This window comes from Scomber scombrus, chromosome 19 (genome assembly GCF_963691925.1).
Source record: "Scomber scombrus chromosome 19, fScoSco1.1, whole genome shotgun sequence".
Lineage (NCBI taxonomy): Eukaryota > Metazoa > Chordata > Actinopteri > Scombriformes > Scombridae > Scomber > Scomber scombrus.
The window spans coordinates 19,419,433-19,437,748 of NC_084988.1; the positions used below are offsets into that span (position 1 = coordinate 19,419,433).

Sequence of the window (18,316 nt, forward strand, 5' to 3'; positions counted from 1 at the left end):
TCTTTGAGATTTACAAGCTGCACTATCATTTTATCGCCACTAGGAGGCAGTATCTATCTATATAGCAGGTTAAAGGAGATTATCTCTGTCCACGCAGACTTTAGTTATTAACGCTGTCAGGAACCTCTAATTCCCTCTTTTCATGACTGCAAAATCCCATTCAGCTTTAACAAAAGGAACTTATAATAACATGTTCTTGCCTACCACTAATCACAGCTAGTCAAAACATGGTGATAATCAAGGTTTCTCCCACAGTGATATCTGGCAGCTCTGGCAGAGTGGAATTAGGTTTGGTAAGGTTAAAAAATTTGGCCTTGTGGACCAGGGGGAATGTTAATCTTTAATGTTCAAACTGGCTTTTTAACCACATCTTTCTTACACTCCTCTTTGTCTACATTTCATACTCAGAGGCAATCACCATGGGGAACTTTCTGCAATCTGCTGACCTCTGGGCTTGAGATTTCAGTCAGCACTGCAACCATAAAAGTGAGCAAATTACTGGCTGCCACCATTTGATTTCAGTGATAATTCATCTGATGCACTTGGATATTTTTTTGGGGAGGTGGAGGGTGGGGGCATAACAACTCCATCTTCCAAGGACACTGAAATTCAATGCATGAAAGAAGCCCCTATGCTCAGCATTCTGTCACATGCCAGGTTTCCCCAAACGCGCTTGATTAACTTGTGCAGCGAGACAAATGTGGGCAAAGCTCCTAGCTCATTTTCTCTGCATTAACCGCCGCCTAGGTTAGGCATACATTTATTTTACACTCAATCCTCTGTATTTTTATTGCTCCTCCAGTTCCAGTTTTTGGCACCACATTGTTTGGCACAGTCGAACATGTGGAATTAACAGATTATAAAAAGGTCTTTTCTAGCGGTCGGCATTTTGGCACAGCTGTACCTGCAAATGCTCGTTCGGCCTCTGAAATCTACAGTAAATCCAGCTGTTTGAAGAAAAGAAACGTCAGGCATGGCTCTACCGTTTCTCTTGACCTACTCAATTAACATAATGTCCGTGAGCAATTCTCTCTGTGAAAATACACTTTCCACTAGCTGACTCTGAGTCTCTCCCTCTAGAAAACATGGAATTACAGTGAAACTGATTAAAATGAGCTGGTTTTCTTAGATAATCATAAAGATTCAGTGACTTTACTGTGCACGTAAATAGCAGTGTGTGTAAAGATATACTGCGATCACATGGCTCAAGCTACGATATTGTTTACTTGTGTAAATAAATATTGTATATTTTGTCTTTCATACAAACCCTCAGAGTGAGGACTCATCTCATATGGATGTACCTGCTCGTGAGCCCCCCTCTGAAATGTGCAGTTGGGCCTCTCTTCTCTCTCCCAGCAGAAAGTCATTGATTTTCCTCCCAAACACACCTACTGTAACTACTGCTGCTTTAAAAGTCAAAATATGTCTTGCACGCTCCAGTAAACTGGCAGATTTACTAGCAGGGTGCACTCTTTTGTCTTAAGCCTCTCAGTGAAGCGTGGTTGTGGCTGCCAGTGATTTAAAAGGAGCGCACCTGCCTGTGTACAGAGGGATCATTTAGTTTACAATGCCACACTGATGTGGTGATAATTCTCCCTTTTATCTGTTATTTTTGTGCGTGTACGTGTGTGTGTGTGTTTGTGTGTGTGTGTGTGTGTGTGTGTGTGTGATGTAGCTGGTTCTTTGTCACTGCTAGATTGCAGATAGAGCGTGATTGTGTTGCCTAATATGTCCTCTGGGATGTTTTAGCCTGTTGCACTCTTGTGTCTGAGCTTGTCATCTCCTGTGAAATCTGGTAGGGCAAGATTTTTTGAAAGCCAGTCACTCTGGAGGGATTCATTCACATTGTGACAATGCAAACTCAGTGAAACTCAATATAGAAAATGGGCTTGGCATCGTTTAAAAAACAGTAGCTAAAATATCTTTTTAGATAAGATTTTCAGTACTAAATGTGTGCTGTTGTCTCACCATACACAGCTATACAAGAACTTTACCTGCTAACGTTTCACTCTAAATCAAGATATTATCAAAGAAGACAAGAGCTACTACAGTTTGTTCTATGGGCATCTTTTGGTCATTGGAGGTATTAAGGATCCACCCAAGCAAAGACAGGAGAACATTATTTGTGGATATTTTGGTACTTTATGTATAATCACTGCTCCCTTGCATTATCCAAAAAGACAACTCTCTGCAAGAAGAAGGACTATAAAAAAAAGGTCAAGAATGGTAATTCTGAGCTTGAAATTGAAATGGTCATATATTTTTAATCATGCACAGAAGATGCCAATTTGATATGAATTGCTGTTGGCTCTCCTCCAGATGTTCATCATACTGGGCCTTCAGTTTGTTTGAACTGTGACTCACTGATATAAATTGCCTCTTCCAAGAAGAAGTCCATGCACCCCCCCCCCCCCCCCCCCCCCCCCAGCTGATCACTTGTAGGCTATGACATTGGCCACCAGAGCACTAAAGCACAATATGATGCACTTGATCAGAAATAATGCTATTATATTTAATGTAAGAAAATCAGACAGGGGAGTAGGAGTAGGATTAGGATTAGGGTTAGGGTTAAGTATTTTCATTTTGTCAATATATGAGGAAAATGTGAACAAATATGAACAACAAAGACTTACAGTATATGCTCAGAGGTTACATCTTACTCTGATGAATAATATCATTTTATAGTAGCTTTATGGCGCTTTATGTCAACCTGAAATGGTGAGTCAACTGAATTGAAGTAGACTCCCCACTCCAACCTATTATTCCTGGTCATGACATTACTGACATTTCCTCTGAACAGAAGACGCTTTTAGGAGCTCAACAAAGAAGAAACCATGTGGCTGAATTAAACATGAGAGGTCTAAGCGCAGACCGTGATATGACTACCAAATCATTTGTCACAAAAGACATTGGGTGGTAGTCAAACTGTACCGTGTATTCACAGGAACAGCAGCAGAGAGGCAGTAGTAGCAGCAGAGGCAGCAGCACCGCCCGGGATGCGAGCACTGCAACAACCTCACTCGCGTGATTCCACAAACGGGCGTCACGCACGTTATCCGGCTCATTTACATACATAACACCGCCCACGGGGGACGAACATGATAATCTACCATCGATTGAAAGCTAACCGTGCGGAGGGGAGAAAAAACCCAGCAGAAAAAAGTTCGCAGGGGAGAGGGCTGCTTTAAACCAAGCCAAGTGTTTCGACAGAGGCGGACAGGCTTGACGGGGTGTTCGCCCCACTTTTTGGACTGCGATATGGACGCTTTGAAATCCGCTGGAAGGGCGATTATACGGAGCCCCAGTATCGCCAAACAGTCGTGGGGCTCGAGCAGACACAAAAGTAAGTATCCAAAAAATGCTCCATACCTGAACACAGACGCGCTAGCTAGTGCTATTCTTGCTAAACTAAGCTAGCGTCGACATGCAGCTAACATTACAACCGGCGTTTACCGTTTCTTACCGTCACTTTACAACTCGGTAGCTACAGTTGTGGGCTCAAAGTGGCTGTCAGTATGTGAGGGGGCACGGGGAAGGGGAGGGGTGTTTGACAAGCCCAGCAACTCAAACATAATAGCAGAGCACTAGAGCGACTAATTAAAGTCAGAAATGTGTTTTGTTATGCTTTTGAACTTGACTCTGAAAGTGACAGCAGCGCCCAGCAGCTTGTAAACTGACTCCTGTTGTGGCTCTACCGCCGCGAGTTCAACCCCTCATGACTGCTTCTCCTACCCTCCAACACGCTCAAAACTGAGAGTCAAAGCGGACGCGTATCACGGCCAAAAAAAAAAAAAAAAGTTTGAAGGTCTTGTGTGGAAATCCTGTTGTTGTCTGCCACGTCACTCTGCCAGCATAATGACTGACTGACAGTGGCTTTGAAATGGGCAACAGAGGCTCAGGCAGGCGGCGGGTGGGGGGTGGAAAAATGCTGCGATGTGGACCCATGAGCGACAGCAGAGACAGGAGGGAAGAGACATGATACCAACAAAAAAGAAAAGAGTGGTCGTCTTCCCTGCAAGGCTGTGCAATCCTAGCAACGCACTGTTGCTAGGCGATACACTTTGTGAAAAAAAAGAAGAGTGGCTGTATATAAGGAGTGGTAGATAGATAGATGGAGGATTTATTGTCAGTGCATGTTAAACGTATCGAAACTCCACTTAGCAGTATGTGTATGGGTTGTGGGCTCTTTAAATCTCTTATAGAGTTGTCTTTATTCAGCTAGAATTAGGGGTTTAATCATCATGAGAGCCACCTGAGGATTAGCTTGGGATTTCCCACATGATTCCTGGCTTCAGCTGCTGCTCAGCATCCCACAAATGTGTACAAACATCAACCGGGCATGATCACATTGCAGAGACCCTGTTTATGTTTGCTCACACTAAAAGGGGGAATGTCCCCTGCCCGCTCTCATAGCTCCCCCCTTTCCTTCTTTTTTTTCTTTTTTTCTTTCATAGACAATAGAGCAGTTGGCAGCAAGATGTTACACGTGCCAGTCAGTGCAGTCGATGCTTTGTTTTGGCCCACTCCTCTCTAAAGGGGGAGCGATGCACCATCAGCAGGGCTCGTCCACATCTGACCAGGCAGCGGTCACAGAGGGCTAATGGCCAATTAATCGCTAATGCTGGAAAGCTGAGGCTGGAAGCGAGCTTTGACATGACTCCACAGTCAACATCCTCGCCTTTGTGTTGCAGGCACAGATAGACAGTCATCTATGGCATCATTTCTCACCTACATTACTTATTAATTGGAGGTTCCTGTTTTGCGGTCAACTAACGTTTCATCGTCTTCTCCTTTTTTCCCCCAATCTGTTGATTTATATGGAAAGCTTAGCTCTGTTTATGAGAAGACTTTAGTGAACAGCAGTATCACAAATAGAAATCAACTTGTTTCTGCTTTTTTTGTAGTGCATTGTAATTCTTTGATAACGTGCCTTATTCGTTCTTGGGTCTTTTAGCAAAAGCAGTATTTTTCGTTTCTGACGGATCCATAATTTGAGGCAAAGTCTTGCCACATGTCTCTCCCTCCTGCATGCGTTTTGGGCTTGGCTTAGTCAAAGCAGCCTATTCACATCTTTGGCATCTATCAGCACTGCATTCCTTTCACCCTACACTCAGTTTCGTATCATGACATCTTCCAGTATCATTTTTAATTAACCGCCTATTATCTTATTGATGATCTAAACATGCCAAATACGCAATGCAACTGACTGCTCGTTCCTCTGCATGGGCATGAATGTGTCGGCTATGTCATTTCCTGCACGGTTTTAAATGGCTCGGTTGCTTTTTTTGGCATTCTGCTGAGCTGACGAAACCTTTTTTCACTCCGCTGCCCTCTCATTACATCCAAATAGTTCCCATTTTCAGAGGGGGATAAATGGTATGTAACCCCAACTGTCTTTTTACGTCACCAAGGCCCCACATTTCTGCCTTTGCCAATCTGAAAAGTGTGGGTGGCAGAAAATCCCTGTCTGCTTTGAAGAGAGACGGCTTCCCTCCCACGTCCGTGGTCAAGGAGCTGTCTTCTATGCGGTTGTGAATATTTGAGACAGCTAAATATCAGGGTGGAGATGTGAAAGGGGTATGAGTTTGATCTTAAACATCTCAATGTTGTTGACACATCTCCAGGAAATGGTTCAGCTCATTTGCATGCTGCGCATTATTCACATCGCTGCAGTGACAGAAGTTGAGGCTGTTTTTTTGTTTGTTTTTTTAAAATAATGCAACTTCTATGTCTTAAATATTAACAACAGACACAGCAGGTCCTCACTGTCCACGCAGACAGCTGTTAGCGTGTCTCCACCTCCACCTGCACCTCTGGCCCTGCTCTGACCGGTCAGAGCTGTTTCCCCCCCACAACACACACAGTCTTCAAAAGGCTGGCCAGGCTGTAATGGAGATTGCTTCCTGTAGGATTCCTTTATGATGTTGTAAAGCTCGGACTGATTTATAGTCCTGTTGGGTCTTCTGTATCTCCGAGGAGTTTTGGGGGTGGGATTTATCTCCAGTTCAACCCACCAGATAATTGGAGGAGAAATCTGTTCTAGGACCTTGGTTCAGCCCAGATTATCTAGTAATGTGAGGGGTGTTTATGACCCCGGGTTTATAGGTCGTCTTAAACCTCCAGAACTGCTCGCAGACTCATCAGAGTCGGCTAGGCTGTGTTTTGATATTTAGGTTTTAAAATCTGGATGTTTACGTCACTACTTTTGTTACCGTGATCACAAACAGCCAAATAAAGAAATGAGTGAATGAGAGGAAGTGAATGAGACGGTTTTTGAAAGGTTGACTGCATAGAAACAACAACAAGCTGGAGTTGTTGGACAGCTGATGTGGAGGAAAGACTTTGTTTTTGTCGGTGTTGTTTACATATGCTTCCCCATGCAATCACGTGAGGCGGTGATAATCTGTGTGTGTGTGATGCACCATTATTTTCCAATCTTGTAGTGTGTGTGCATATCTGAGATTAAGAGAGAATATCTGAACTTGTGTGTGTGTGTGTGTGTGTAATGCATAAGCCGCTTTTGTCTGTGTGTGTGTTGCCACATGTGAGCGTGCAGATCGGGCTGCACAATCATGCTTTGTCACTGTTTTTAATCCCGCGGGGGGAAATAGATGTTTGACTTTCTGTAGCTTTAGCTGACGCAGCAGGAAAAATACGATACTTTGAACACCACAATTATCATTACGGTGAACTGTGTGCAGAAGTGGAATCTGTTTGCATCTGTTATATCGACCGTGATTAGAAATATACATCTGCTCTCATGTCATGACATCAGAGCAAACATAATTTCCTCCAATTATCCCCACGAGGTATTATAATATTAAAAACGCACACATTTATGGCAGAAGCTAAATTATAGAAATGCAGGTCCTGTTGTATGTGTAGAAAAATAGTTCTCATATTAGTTTGTTACATGATAATTGTCTTTAAGTAAGGAAATGAGTCATTTTATGGTCTGTTTTTGAGTGAGGAAGTCTGGGTCAGAAGCACTGTGACTAACCAGTTCACCTTCCTGGTAAGAAATAATTAATGTAATCTCCTTCTCCCATATGTCTAGACATATGGTCCGCATGTTAAGTCACAGTCCTGCAGCCTCATTGTCAGCAGGACGGCGACAGACCTTTTTTACAGCGAGGAGAACGCCTACAAATCCCAGTTAAGTATATTTAGATGCCTGGAAACTGTTACGTGGTTCTCTTCTCGCCAGCAATTACAACTCCTTTTTAGTTTTAATCTGCTTTAAAGTAACTGAGCTAATCATTTGACAGGTACAACTGTAGGCGAGCCAAGAACATTGTCCTGCAGGCTTTTATTGGGCACCCGCAGCAGGAGAGGAAGCATCCAACCTGTCAGTCAAGCTGTGGGGGTTGAGCGACGTCTTTGGGGGTGGAGGGTGGAGGATGGGGGTGTTTGGCCAGATACTCAGGTAGCTGATAAGCAACCTGTCCTTCCTCTCCCTCCACTTTAGCGAGGGTGAAAGTCAGGAAAGACTGTAGAGCTTCATGTGACTCAAAAACACATAATCGCATTGTGACTGTGTGAAAGAAGATGCAACAAAAGAATAGTTTTTCTTCTTTTCTTTTTTCTTTTTTTAAGGTTCCAATATCCCCACAGCTATAGCTTGGAGAAAATCCCCCGTTGTGCTCTGCCAGCGTCTGTGAAATCTTCTGAAACCTCACATGGCACGCCCCTTTACCCTAAACTCACCTTTTGTATACGAAGGAATCCAGGAATGCGAGGCAGGTTGTTTGTCGTCACGGAAGATTCCTCTAACATGTCATTGACCCGTCCCTCTCTCTCTCTTTATTGTTAGTTTATACCACCGCTGTTACAATCGCAGGTTGAAACCGGTCTCTGCCAAGAAGCACATAAACATATTTGAGTTGAGATGCAGAGACAAGCTCTTTCTGGATATGTACAACGGAGCTGATATTTCAGCTTTAAATCTGTGATCCTGTGTGTCAAACTCTTGACGGGTTGAAGAAGAGGAATATGAATCAGCCCTCGGGGGCAGAATGCGACTGAAGCAAACGACAGAGGGTCTTAAGGGGTCATCTTTGGTTTCAGTATAACGAGATCCGACCCAGGACCGGATTTCAAATTAAACTCAGAGTAATTGGATCCAGATTTTGATCTGTTGCCACACAGGTCTCAGGTCAGCTTGTCTGCCTGTCAACATGTCCAATACCCAGGTGGATCCAGGCAGATATGCTACCAGCTACGATCAGTTCATCATCAATCCAGAAGAATAAATGTTTTTAGGTTTTTTGACTGCTTTTAATTTATTGGTGCCAGTTTTTGTTCTCTGTCTATTATTCGAGTCAGCAATGTTTTAGATCGGGTCTAATTATCCTTAGACCTGTCCTCTGAATCCTTTCCAACGGGTTCTCTTTTGGTAGGTTTTCCACAGATTTAGACTTGTGAAGGCCCCTATATTGGTGTATTTAACACTGCTCCCCAGTGCACAGCAACATAATATTTTGAATTATTCACATGTTTATGTACTCGAAGATGCAACCGGCCTGCTGCATAAAAAACAGCATCCTTATTGTCTCATCTGAGCCGCAGTAGATCCGAGCATCTCCTCTCTAGTGCGGCTGCCCTCAGAGCGCTTTAAGGATCAGTTTCATAACCCTGATTCTTTTTGCGAGTACATTGTGGCCTCAGCTGGTCATCAGCCGTAATCCCCGACTGGCATGATCACTCATTTCTCTCATCTCTCTCTCTCCTCACTTTCCTCCTTTTTGAACGGATTCATCCGATACTGAAAGACACGTGTCCGGATATTAGGACTTAGACGACTATAAGACTCTTTTTTTATCCTCCGCAAATCCCTTTCCTTTACCCTATTGGAATTGTTTTGAATGGTCATCAAATTAAAAAACGGTCATGCAACACTTCCCCCTGTATCTTTGGGAACGCTCCAACACGGATATGTAAAAATAGGCCTATTTTAATCCTGCTGATACAGAAGATGAAACTAGAGGAGCACTCTGCTAGGACAAAGAAAGAAGGACAGAGGCCGCGAGGACATAATGGATCTCCACTGACTGTTCATCTTACTTACTTTGTATCGATTGTTCCTTTTTTACTCGCCTGTCTCTGCGGTCATTTGTACCTAACGCTGTTATTTAGAGACATTGACCCGGGTCTCTGATAAATATGTAAAACATTTCCTGTATCTGGTCCACAGGAGCGCTGAGGTCAGGAGCAGGAACAATAGTACTGGATTAGTCTTTGTACGAGGGGCCGGGACAGTGACAGTCGCCCCATGTGTAGTAGCACACTTTCTCTCCTTTGTAACAATGCTCCATCTCAGCCTTCTCCCATTAGGCGTTAGGGGCGATGTCTGCACTTGTCTCCGACCTGCACTGGAACCGACAGCCTCAGCAGAACGTGTTACCGATCACGTGGCTAGAATGAGACTTAACCACTAAAAGAGAGTCTGCAGTAGAGATGTAGCACTTCACTTTTTCTGTGGTTTAGTTAGAGGTTGTCCAAGGCTTCATGCTGCGTGTATCCCTCTGGGCATCTTTCCTCATCTGAGTCAGCACTTTCTAAATGAGCCCAAAGTGTCCTGATTGGAATCTAATAATGCTGGATTAGGTCTTTTTTTTTTCTTTTTTTCCTGCATGTGTCTTGTTGTTGTGAGATAAGAGGAGGTCACCTCACCCGCAGGCCGAGGTCGACTCCAGCCTTTAAATAGCTTTAAACACAGAAGCAAATGTTGCTTTAGATAATTGCCTGCAGTTTGAGCTGTGTCATCATAGTATTTGCCTGCCGCTGACCTCTTAAGACACTTCTTCTGATTTGTGGTCGGTCTCAGCGGGCCGTGATTTGCACATGTAAACACAAACATATAGCTGAGCTTACCACGTGGAAGTGAGTCAGACATTACAGCTTCTCCTCAAGAATTCAGAGGCTGTTATTCGACTCGCTTCATTTCGGCAACAGAAGCCCCAGCTGACATGTATTCATTTCCCCATCTTGTTGAGGAGAAGGCGCACAGGTGGGCAGGAGTGCGTCCAGCCAGACTGAAAACAATGAGTCATTCACAGTTTGAGATCCAGATGAATGCGCCGGGATTCTCTCCCCTCACTCATTTACTTAAGTCAATGCGACACCACATGCGGAGAGCTCTCAGTCCTCAGAGGCTCCTTTTTTAAATAAATCAATATAAATATATATAATATAAATAATAAATCTCAACAAAAGGGAGAAACTGTTGATATAGCTGGCTCGACTCGTGGAGTGCTGCGACCTGGAAGTCTTTATTTGTGTTTTGTAAACACTGTTTTTGGCTACCGGCTCTACTCGACTTCACGTGCCTGTTTTTTAGGTTAGGGTTTTCCTCTATTGAACAGATAATAAAAGGTGATGTGATGTGAGACACTATAGACCTCTGATTTATATCTATCACTCACTGATACCTCACTCTACCACAGCGTCCTGTTCTCGCTCAAAACCCGCTGTGCTATCTCTCTCTCTTTCTCCCTCTCTCTTGCTTGCTCCCCTCAGCTAAAATAATTCACAGCTTTGTTTGTAACACAACATTCACACACACAGAGGAGAGCGTCTGTCTCCACAATAAATCATCTGCTGAGTGTTTACTTATTTATTTGTGTTTCAGAACTGCCTTCAAACCATCAGAAAATAATGTTTTATTCCTCACTTTCTCCCTATTCTCTCCTCACTCTACCACTGTAGCACTGTCTCTCTCTCTGTCTCTCGCTCGCACTCTCTCCTTTTCCACTCGTCTTTTCTTAAAATGAGTTTGGAAGCTGACAACAAAGACTAACTGTTGTTATCAGACAAAGAGAAATGTCCCCCTCTGGTCCTAAAATCAATATGACAGTACTTGCTTGTTTTATGAATTAAGCTTTACACCAATTTAAGCAGCTGATCAATGAAGGTCATCCCAAATCCAGTAAAGTGAGCCAAGTCGAGCTGATACCATGTAGTTTAAAACAGGCTGGGTCACTTCTTTGCTGCTTAGCCCCCCTTCATCTCCACCCCTACTATCCCAAAATAATCATTCATGACAGACCGGGTAGAATATCTAACTGCTTGATCTGGTATCGCTCACAGGATGATGTCAATACCAACAGAAACTCCTGCTGTTGGATGTAATGATTCATCATAGTGTAAAGTGGCAGTAGGTGTGTCACCTGGTCAGCTCTGTCACTGATAAATTGGTGTCACTGACAGAGAGGAAAAGGAAAAGTGGGCATATTCATCCTCAATTCATCCTCATCTGCTGGTCTATCATATATTGTATTGCGGGAAACATTTTTATCCATTTTCCAGCAGAGAAACGCTGTTAATGTTCGTCGGAAAGCAAACCAGATCGCACTGATAAAACGACTAAGTTGTCAGGATGCCACAATGGTGATTTGTGTTTCTTTTATGCCCCTATCGCTGCGTGTGTCTCTCCCACTCTGCCTCTCTGCCAGCCCCAGAGTATTAACTACATTATTTAGCCTGCACTCACAGCACAGCGCCGCTCTCCTGCTGTTTCCACGGTGATTAAACTGTTGCATCCCCTTAATTGTCCATTACTTTTGTTTGTGTGAAGGGAAGGGTATGTGAATTTTGACTAGCTGCCTTCATTTGCATCACCTCACTTCCTATTTCCCTCTTTTTATCTGCTTGGTCTTCATTTATGAATGTCTCCATGCCTCTGTTCATCTTTTCTCCCTCCCTTTATCCATCCATCCCTCCATCTGTCTGTCTGTTGTCTTCCGTTAAGGCCAGGAGGAGCAGATTTTCTCTCCTCATTACTGTCACTGTCACTGGCTGTTGACAGGGGCCGTGATAGCGATCCTCTCTGACCCTCCCTTGTCCAAATCACCTGTTTCATTTCCTCTTTGTGGCTTTGACTGAAATACCCGCCACCACCCCTCAGTACTCCACCCTTTCTCATACCCCAAATCCCTTTTATTATAATTCCTGAGTAGTGGTCAACATATACAGGTATTTTTGTTAGTTTGTTCTTGCATCTGATAAAATGCAACAATTGAATAATAATAACAAGTGAGACACAAATCTGCTGAATTTGAAATGAACATGTATTTAACAGTAATATTATTGTCTGCACTGTTTCTTTTGCTGAGGTAAATCTGCAGTACACTTATTTAAAATAAAAATGAATATGAATAAGAATGAATGAAAAATGAATAAAGTTTTAGTGTAGTTAACAGCATTTATCAGCAGATTGTAGTATCTACTAGAGCAAAAATGTGTAACAACCGAGCATTGAATATTTCATATATTTTAAGATTGTATTTAAACATTGGACAAGACTGCAAATGTTCCCCTAAGTGTTTTACACAATAAAATGGAAAGTTATATTTCTTTCCCTTCCCCCACTTTTGTTTTTTGATCCATAAATGATCCGAGCCGTGACTCAAGACTGCGATATGATCTGAAGCTCTGAGTTTTGTGATCCTCTGCAGCCCCAGTGTACGCCCAGCCTTGAATAATTCTTACAGTTTTCGACAGTTTCTTTTCACTTTGAAATGCTCATGAAATAGCAATGTTCTGACACACAGACCACATGTTTTTTGGAACTTGATTTGTGTTTTAAAATACGCTTAGTTTTCACACATTGTTTTGTGCAGAAGCCTTTTTTTTTAGTGACTCATTTACAGGAACATGCAATCCTGAAGTCAGGCCTACATATAGAGCGATATAGAGCTTTTAGATTTGTAGGCTTGTACCAGTTCAGATGAGGTGAACTGCAGAGTGAGGAAGTATCAGCTTGTATTTTCTTTGTTCCCCATCTTGCACAGTGTTGAGACTTGTCTGAAGCAGGAGGAGACACAGGGGATGGGAGGACGTTTCCATGTGACTGATAGAGTGGACTCGACACTGGCTGTGTGATTACAGGCCGATTACGCTTCAGTGAGCGGCTGCCAACGGGGTTTTGTTTTTGTTGGAGGTTTTTAAGTACGGCAAACTGCGACACTAACCGTTATACCGGCGCATACTAAGCATCACATGTTGTAATGTGTAATTATAGATAGTTACTTGTTGTACTTGCACAACATCATTTCAAAACCAGACAAAAGGTTAAAACCGTTTTTTTCTGAAGAGTGTGAGAAAAAAAAAATAGTTCCTGAAAGTTGCAGACTTCCTATAATGACTTATTCTAAGAGTGGGTGATGATATAAAACAATTTTAGGAGCAATAAAAAATGTTGTTCAGTTACCATTTCCTCTCTCTCTAGTTTTTCCCATTGTGTTAAGATTTTGTGGAGCCTGTCCTCAGAGCATGGGCAGGGTCAGGAATCCCATGGAGACCCTGTATGTAATATTGGGCAGTACAAATAAAGTGAGACCTTTTCTCCACCGGGTCAAATTATTAGTCTTGTGATTTGAGCAACTGTAGGCTTCAGCCCTCACTCAGTACAGAAGTAAGCCAAGTTTGGACTCGTATGCTTTGGAGTTAAAAGACTTGGCATGTTGAACTTTGGGAGGGGAGGAAGTAGTACACTCTGTTTTCACTTGGCATAGCAACGTTACTGCTGACATCACCAGCTCAGCCTGGCTCCAGTCACATTCAACGTAACTGTAAACAATCTCAAATAAAATCAAAAACATAATTGTCCAATAAAACTTATGGGCCTTAAACTAAACTAATTTAACATTTAAAAAAAAAATTGATTTCCTGTTTAAGACCTCTTAATATATTTTTATGTTGAAGTAGTAAACTTTTTTGCGAAATTGCTAACATAAAATAAATGAATAGATGTATAAATGTGTAACTTCTCCCTCAGAAAGGATATCATAACTTAATTTTGTGGACAGAATAACAGCTGTGGGACAAAACTGAAAACATTTATGATTCTCAGATTCTCCACCATCACACCCAAGTTCAGACTCCCAGAACCTCCTCCACAACACGGGTGGAGCAGGAACACTTGGGGTCATTTGGACCGTACTATACTCTGTGGAACAGTTTCTTAGGCTGTGACTGATGAAGTTTCACATAGTTGTACAAACAAGAACAATGATCGAGAAAGGCTTAGTGTATCTCATGAAGTCATCGTCTTTAAGTCCTCCAGCTGTGTGAATATTGCACATGAATATATTTTCATGAATGTTCTTAAATGTCAAAGGTTACCCAAAGAGAAGTATGTTTTGCCCTGTAACAGATTTAAGGGAATTATCACCCTTCAAATAGAGCACATCACTATAATGAATGCTTTATTTAGAAGACCCCCTATCGAGCCTTATCTGGGAGTTGACCCAAGGTTGACAGATGCTGGGAGTGATTATTTCCCCAAATCATTTGGCAGTCAACCAGCATCCATTTGTTTCGCCTCTGTTTTTTACTTCTGCAACTCTTCCTCTACAAAATTCCCCTCCTCTGGCATGAGCCTCTCTCGTTGTAGCGCAGTCGATATTTATATGACGGTTCATGTGAGCCAGAGTAAAGTGAGAGCTATAAAAAGTTTTTCCAGAGCATCAGCGTTCAGGCACCCGGGCCTTGCAAAGACTTGCAGAGCAGGAGCCAGAACAAGACCAACTGAACCCCGCTGCTTCATTATCCCACACTATTCTTTGAAGATGATTGGCTAATTAAACAACCACAGTGTTTTTGGTTACTGATGTTGGCAGCAGCTGCATCCCTCTACCTGCCCCCTACTCCTCCCCCTTCCTATCCTCTTGCACTCAGCAAACATCAGTGCTCCATTGCCTGCTCTCTCTGGCTTATTTACAGGCAGCGCCACCCAGGCGAGCAGCACTCACTGACCAGCCAGCGCTCCAGCGTAGCCGAGGAGCCTTTGAAGTTCGCTCTAATCAGCACCCCAGCTGCACAGAGCTGCCACGGAGGGGGGGCTGGTGGTGGTGCCAGTGGTGGGGGGGTTGGTTGCTTGGTTGTATGAATGCAAATGTGACCGTTATGAAAATGGATTATTAGTCTATACAAAACAGGGTATATGCGCCAAGTCTAAAAATAGATGTGGTTCATGAGTTGCTCGTCTGAACCGCCAACGTGGTGGTTTCTGTTTTTTTTTTTCTTCTTCATTTTTTAAAGAAATCTGCTACTACTGCGAGGCCGTGGAGTGTTTTTTTCTTTTTTCTTTTTTCTTTTTTCTTTTTTTCTCTCTGCTTGAATATTCATCTGTGCATTCTGTTTTCAGGCTGGACTAAATATTTTTCATCATGTGTGTAGTCCAGTCTCTCAGTAACCTCCTTTTTAGTGTCTCTTGGGATGGGTTCCTAAAACCCTGCAGTCAGGTTGAACTGCAACACATCCCCAGAGACCCCAAGCAAGCAAGCATTAGTATGGGCAGTTGTATCACGGGGTCTGGCTTCTAATATCACTGCTGGACCAACACAAGCGGCTGCTGTTGCTACATGTATTATGTGAATGACATCTCTTCTAAGCCTTGAATCACTCAGAGCGTCATCAAAGCACATCTGACAGATTTTTAAAATTCAGTGCAGCAGACCTGTCAGCGGCGTTGCCTTTTGTAAACATTTCAAATCTCCAGAATGAGCATCCACTGTTGCTTTTGTGAACACAATCACGCACTAAAGGTTAGAAGTGTCACAGTAGCTGATAACCGCATTGTTCCTCATCACATTCGTGTAACTGTCTGCAAACTTTCTAAGTGGTTACACCTCAGAATGGACATTTATAGTCCACATGGACCACATGGTAAGTTGATTTAGGTCACGAATAGCATCTGGTGATTCCTCACCACAGATTCTATTACAGTGAGGGTGCTACTTATCCAGGCACTAATGTAACTACAGGATCAGCAGAGGACGACAGCCCGATCTGTTCCCCACACTTAGGAGCTCGAAGACCTCGACCTCAGAGTGGGTGTTCACTGTCAGCCTCACCCATTACTTAAATATGGGTTTTGGTAAGGGCTGTATTTAGACCATTAAAATCATTCTCCACAAGCACTCAGGGTTGACTCGGTTTGGCGGAAGAAGAAATTAACATTATAGGTTGGAGTCTGCCGCTGTCCCCAAGTGGTATATGTGTCCTTAATGATTGGTTCTTAAGCCAAAAGATAGTGTTCACGAACTTAAACCTTTTATTTAAGTGCCAGCACAGAACATCCATCATAGATTAATGAGCAGATTATTTTCTTGCTTTGTTTGGTCAATGAAATATCAGAAATCAGACAAAAAAACCCATACATCACACTTTCCCAGAGTCTGGGTTGACAGATTTAAAATGTTTTGTTTGTACTGGCTAATTGTCACTTTGACCTTTTTTATTTGTCAAACGAGTAATCGTTTCCATCTCTAGTATATTTGTTAATTCCTGCATTTTGATAGTGTTGGAGAGCATGTGCGATAAGTCTTTTACCATTTGTAACTGGCTGCACATCTCCTTAGACAACATCACTTCTAGTTAGAGCACACTGAAGATCCTGGGTGCCATTAAGACCACCCAGGAGGGAGGAGGGGTGATATTGATGATGATTTCTGATGGGCCTTTTAGGAGACAAATGGATCCCTCTGCCCTCACTCTCTCTCTCACCACATAGTAGCATGTCCATAAAGCTTTTATGAGCTTCTTAGAGAAGTTAGCATTTTTTTATTGTTGAAACAAATGTGGGAGTGCTGATGATGTGAAATTCCTTTATGAAATGTTGTTGCTGCTTTGGCTTCATGGAAAAAAAGAGATTTGCAGCTGGTTCCTAATTAAGTTTGGTCACCGTCGTCTGAAAGCTGCCGATTGATTGAAGAACTAGTATCGATTGTCAGCATAATTTATTTTATTATTTGTTTCACCTTGATATGGGAAGTTGTAACCAGAATGTACATGTCCAATCGACCCCAAATTACCCATGCTGATAAGAGTCCTGAACACATCTACATGTCAATATTGAGTCATTAGCTGCATCCGAAACTCCTTAACATGCTATTTAGTAAGCTGAAACAGTGTGTGAGATTTTATTAGTATGTCCAAAACCTTAGTATGAAACCAATAGTACATGAAGCGCATACTGTTTCTGAGGAAATATTACAGTATTGAAGCACTGGACATAACGCCAGCATAAATATCCCACAATGCAATGCAACAGTGACAATGACAACAACAACAAGGCATCTCTGGTGTTACGTCAATAACACTTCAATTCAAGTAAGGTATCACTTCCCTTGGCTAAATATATTTTTCAAATTAGTTCAGAATTCATGGTCGGCACCAGTTACCATGGTTGCGTGTCTCCAACCGGCTAGGAGGCTCACAGGAAGTGACGTGATAGTTACAGCTCAATGCGATCTCATGCAGAGCAGGTTAACCAGATCCATCTCAGATTTGGTGGAAGGAAATCTGAAGACCTTCACAACATTATATTGTGGAGCTCTTGAGTTTTCATGGAACGGTGTTGCCATGGCGATGCAGAACATTTGCATGTTTGGCTGTGCAAGAGGAGGCCGTTGTAACTTGACTTCACATTGTCCATTGTCTACATGCTCATATAGAGTCATAGATATGTGTGTGTGACAAACATCATCCAGTTTTACATTGAATTCAGATCAATCTACAGATGATATACAGCAACATAATGTACATGTAGCATGTTTTCTAGCACCACATAGTGGACATAAGAGGTGATAGTTATCTCCTACATGCAATGTCCTATAGTCATGTAAATGTATATCCATGCCAGTTGTTAAATGTATTGTTGCATCATTACATGGGTTTCACTATTGCTCATAGCATTACTAAGTGACACATAGTTCATCAAATGTGTAAACAACTTTCATCATGTCATCTCCAGCAACACATGCACACAGGAAATAATGTTTGCACACTGTCTCTTAAACCTGAAAATTAAGAGCTGTAGACCTCTAGTAGCGATACCACGGCTGCCGCTTCCTCTGTTGCATGCAATGTGCAAGGGCCCCTTTCATCACAGCTCACAGCTTTAATTCCAACACGCAACTCAACGATTTAGTGCTATTAAGAAGCCTGCCGGTTCACACAAGTTGTTCTTTTCTCTGCTCCGCTGCTCTTTGAGGCTGCGTCTCTGCGGCGCAGTCCTGTGACCAGGCACCCTCTGGCTATCCTCACAGTGATATAATATAAAGCAGCTCACCCAGCAATCCCCCTGACAAAAAGGAAAAGAAAAAATGCAGACTCTGTTAAATTCTAAAAACAAAGTGTAATGTGTACTGGATGTTATTGTGTCGTATGCTGGAGGATATGAATTTTTATGAATGACCTAAGTGCAGGATTATCGGATTCCTGGCGAGTTTTCAAACTTTTAATTCTATTCACTTTGGTTTTATGGCATTTATGTTTGATTACAACATAGAGTGAGGAAAATAGTCAATGT

At 42.6% G+C, this 18,316-nt stretch overlaps 1 protein-coding gene across 2 annotated transcripts in view; it reads left to right on the top strand.

Moving 5' to 3' along the window:
- Positions 1-3,143: 3,143 nt before the first annotated feature.
- Positions 3,144-18,316, top strand: part of ldlrap1b (low density lipoprotein receptor adaptor protein 1b) — a 31,189-nt gene continuing 16,016 nt past the window's right edge. For both annotated transcript variants that reach the window (XM_062440331.1, XM_062440332.1), the window contains exon 1: positions 3,144-3,343. In XM_062440331.1, coding sequence (XP_062296315.1) covers positions 3,259-3,343 — 85 coding nt within the window. In that variant the 5' untranslated portion in view covers positions 3,144-3,258. The remainder of the gene's footprint in view (positions 3,344-18,316) is intronic.